Here is a 4,400-nt window from a genome sequence, read left to right on the forward strand (position 1 = left end):
GTTTAAAATGTAGGCTGCAGTTAAAATGTAAAATGTTCACTTAATATGACCTTTTTTGTTGAACTGTTGTAAAAATGGTCACATTTGCCATTGTTTGGCTATTCAGGGAAATTTGCATTCTTGCTCGTAAACATAAAAACAATAACTCGCACAGGGTATGTGTCTGTATCGAAGAGAGTTTAAATCGATCTCAATGTACAGTGCGTGTCAATATTTGCTCTTCATGCTATTAAGTGAAGAGCCTAGAAACGGCCCTGATTGTATTGTATTGTAGTGTATTGTAGGAGCTAGACGACATATGATGACGTGTGACATATAGTAGTGGTGTCCCAATTCTTAGGGGAATATTTTCACCCCTACCCCACCAAGGGGAAGGGGTATAAAATAGAATTGGGATTGGGCCTTAATGTATTCCTCTTATCGGCAAGACATATCGGCATAATTTTTCATATCGGGCCGATGCCGATATTTACATTTAAAGCCATTATCGGCCGATTCCGATATCGGCCCGATATTATCATGCATCCCTACCTCACTTTAAAAATAAAGATTTTTTACCAGCATATATAAATGGCCTGGCTACTTGGTTCACCAATAGTTATTTTTCTTTTCTGTCTGCACTAATTGACACCCAGAAGGTTATTTTTTTTATTTATTTTTTTTTTTTTGACACTTTATTTATTTTTTTGACAGCTAGATATTGTCAGTGCAAATGACCTGCTGATGACATTTCACTCATTTACTCGTTTCCTGAGATCCTAGAAATATCAATGAAAAATCTTTGGTTTTGAAAAAGTTTTGCACTAATTTTTCAAGTAAACTTCAGACATTAAATTAAGCCATGGAATAAAAATTTCATTTAACAGAGTTAATCAGTATGACTAAAATCCACTCATGGGTCATTGCGTGTCAACTCAACGAGAGGTCCCTGGCTCAAATTTTTGATTTTGCTATTTATTGGTATGTTTAAATTGGTATTTAAACATACCAATGTACAATTGAATTTAATTTAAAACAGCATAAATGAAAGACAGTACAACGAATAGTACCATAATCAACAATTCAGGTGACTCGGTGCCAATGTGAGTTTGTCACAGAATCTGTCATATAGGGTCATTGCCATGTTCACTTTATTTTCTAAATTAACTACGTTGTTCTTTCTCAAGAAATGTACAAAGCAGCCCTATTTGTGTTTAATTTCTTTACAGTTTATATGATATCAATATTTTTTGCATCATAGTTATTTGGTAATTGGGGTAGAAAATGTGATTAATTGCCATGAAAAATGTCAAAATGCAAAATCTTTTCGGCGTGAAATGCAACCAGGACATGTTTAGGGGTGTAACAATGTGTCAATACATCATATTGTTACAGACCTCTCGTTAGACATCTGAACTATACAATGCATAAAAAAATCGATATAAACGATTATACATTCTAGGGATGTAACGGTACACAAACATGACTGTTCGGTACGTACCTTGGTTTTGACGTCACTGTTCGGTATGGTTTCGGTACAGCAGGGTGAAAAAACTAAAAATAAAATTGCTTGCTCTTTGGCTCTTTCTTTAAATAAATTTAATTACAATTAAAATTTTCTTAGGGATAAAAATGTACCTCTAAACTATAGGTAGCTCTCTTACATTATTTATTATAAGGTTACAGTTAACAACAGAGCCCAAACTTGAATTCAATTACTATTTATTTTTATAGAATAATCAACGCTCAAATTAAAAAATTGTATGCAAACATGTAAATTGCACATAATGCAGTTTTTAAATTAACTTCTAAATTATAGCCTACAATTTCTATTTGTTGTTGAAATATAATCATTTACACAGTGCCTCACATAACATGTTTCATAACAGATTTATTTAAACATATATTAAATAAGACATATCTAGCAGGTAAAGTAAACTATAATGAGTATATAGTCTAACATTTCGCGAAATGCTCTTCTCTAGACTTCATTTATAGTGCACTAACGAGCTGTGGACACTGATGATTGAATGAGGTAAATTAAATGCTACGTTACATTTTGTTTACAAACTGTTTTATTGCCGTCTTTCCGCGGTTGAAACACTGATTGAGCGATTACATGAGGCTTGAGATGTTCATTCATGTTTATTTCGCGTTAAAACTAGTAGTAAAGAGGAAGAGATGATCGCGCTGCCGTTTGAACCGTTTATACAGCGATCTATCACGCCACACCAAAACCGCATTTATTGTTTGAATTTCCTGAAAAAACATAATTTGAAAGATGAGACTTTGTTTCTTATCAAAAGTAACAATATAACTGGAAGTTTCCAATGAAGTTCCGCTCGTCCAGTGGTTAAAACAAAGCTGTATTTGTTCGGTACACATGCGTACCGAAAATTTTTAGTACTAATACATGTACCGTTACACCCCTAATACATTCACATTACCTCTGATGCGTGTGTTTTCGATTAAACTCACATGTCAGGGCAAAATACTGAATCGAGTTCTCTGTCGCTTCTTTTTGTGCTCAAACAAACAAATACAAAATTATGTATCAGTAATATTGGATCCGTGCATTTTGTCTTAAAGTGACAACAGACTAATAAACTTGCTACTGTTTGTAGACAAAGAACAAAATCTTTCACTGCTCTTGACTGAATAAGTTTAGTATCTTTAATAAAGATGTATCTGTTTAACTGATAGAGTTACAAGACTGTGCAGATTACATTCGATTACTTTATTCATTTTCTGTACCTGAAAACTTCTGTTAGACCTGCCTGAAAAATCTGAAAAGTGTTTGTTTAATTGTATTTATTTGTGTGTTTGCTTGTAATTTGTTTATCTGTAGAAAGTTTCTTAGCATTGAGCTGAGCCCTGCATGTGCCCCAGACTGCGACTTACCAGTGGCAGCCTAAATAAATAAATATAACTTTTAGCAGCTTTATTTTTGTCATTTTTTATATTTATTTTTCTACATGTGCATATTTTTTCTAAAACATTTTTTGTTTTACTAGTGAGGATTTTCACTTGATTTTACACATTGCATTTTTTTTAGCACAGACATCTGAAAGACTTTCTTGACTGCTGTCACGTCATATTTTTTTCCAATTATTTATTTTTCTTTATTATTAAAAATAAAAAGTGTTTTTTTTTGTGGATGTCCACAAATTGTGGTACATGATGTGCAATTTTCAGATAAATGTTCATGTTCGATATTTTGGTTGCATTTGTGAGTTAATAAAAACGTAAATGGTTGTGTAAAATATGCACGTAATATCATAATATTGATCGATATACCCCTGAATCGAATCTTATTGCAGAATTTTTTGAGGTATTGTATCGCTGGCTATGATAATTGATATCAGATCGTATCGTGATGAACCATCCAAATTAACACCCCTACACATGTTCTTAAAAGGCTTCATGAGATTCACTCAAGATTCGCCATCGTGTGACATAGAAATGTGCCATTCACCTAAAATAAGTCATACGATGAAAGGGATGAGCCAAAGTGGGGCCCGATTAAAGAGAAATGTCGCCCGGCTAATGCTCCGCTGTTTATTGGCATCACCCAGCAGCTGTCCGCGAGCTTTTAATTAGCTTTAACAACCGTTTCGATTCCATTAGTGGATGCATCAAGCAACTCATTTTCAGATGTGTCTGCAGGAGGCTGTTAATGCCTCTTTGCCCATCAGTGCACTCAGGAACCAAGAAAAACACTTGGCGTGCTCACATCAACCTTTCCTTTTTTCTGCTTGTTCTCCAGATAACCAATGTGATGGTGCCCTTCATGTTTAAATATGCGGTGGACGGCCTGAACCAGATGTCGGGACACATGTTAAACCTGAACGACGCACCAAACACGGTGGCTACCATGGCAACGGCTGTTTTGATTGGCTGTGAGTCATGCTTGCTCCTGTCTTGGCAGGTGTTTGACTTCATTTTGGGAAGCGTGCTGCATATTAAGCGCCAACTGACCTTTCCCCAAAAGTTTTGTCAATATTGCTTTTTAGACTCATTGTAATGTGTTTTGTCATGCATGCATCTGCTCTAGGTTTGTGTTTCATATGCTCGTCACTTTGACAGCATTGACCTCAAATTCCTGGCTAAAACATACCACTGTATTAGCAGAGAGAAAAGATTATTCACCACAATGGTTTCTTAAACAATTACCCATCATCAGGAGAATGACCCAAAACACCCTGCTAGCTCAGTCAAGGAGTTTATCAGGACAAAGAAACGGAAGGTCTTAGATTGGCCAAGTCCGTCTCTAGATTTAAATCCTACTGAATTAGGGGTGTGCGATATATATCGTCTGCGATAATATCGTAATTGTTGTTTTAACGATGTGCGATTTGACATTATCGAGTATTTTGCAAAAACCATTCAAAACATCCCTACAGAGCGCACGCATACATTAC

At 35.2% G+C, this 4,400-nt stretch overlaps 1 protein-coding gene across 1 annotated transcript in view; it reads left to right on the top strand.

Annotated features, from left to right (window-relative positions):
• Positions 1–4,400, top strand: part of LOC107663113 (ATP-binding cassette sub-family B member 7, mitochondrial-like) — a 55,283-nt gene that overhangs the window by 19,440 nt on the left and 31,443 nt on the right. Inside the window, exon 5 of the mRNA XM_016453273.1 lies at positions 3,746–3,878. Within this exon, the coding sequence (XP_016308759.1) occupies positions 3,746–3,878 (133 nt within the window). The remainder of the gene's footprint in view (positions 1–3,745; positions 3,879–4,400) is intronic.

Source organism: Sinocyclocheilus anshuiensis, unplaced genomic scaffold (genome assembly GCF_001515605.1).
Source record: "Sinocyclocheilus anshuiensis isolate Anshui unplaced genomic scaffold, SAMN03320099.WGS_v1.1 scaffold836, whole genome shotgun sequence".
NCBI lineage: Eukaryota > Metazoa > Chordata > Actinopteri > Cypriniformes > Cyprinidae > Sinocyclocheilus > Sinocyclocheilus anshuiensis.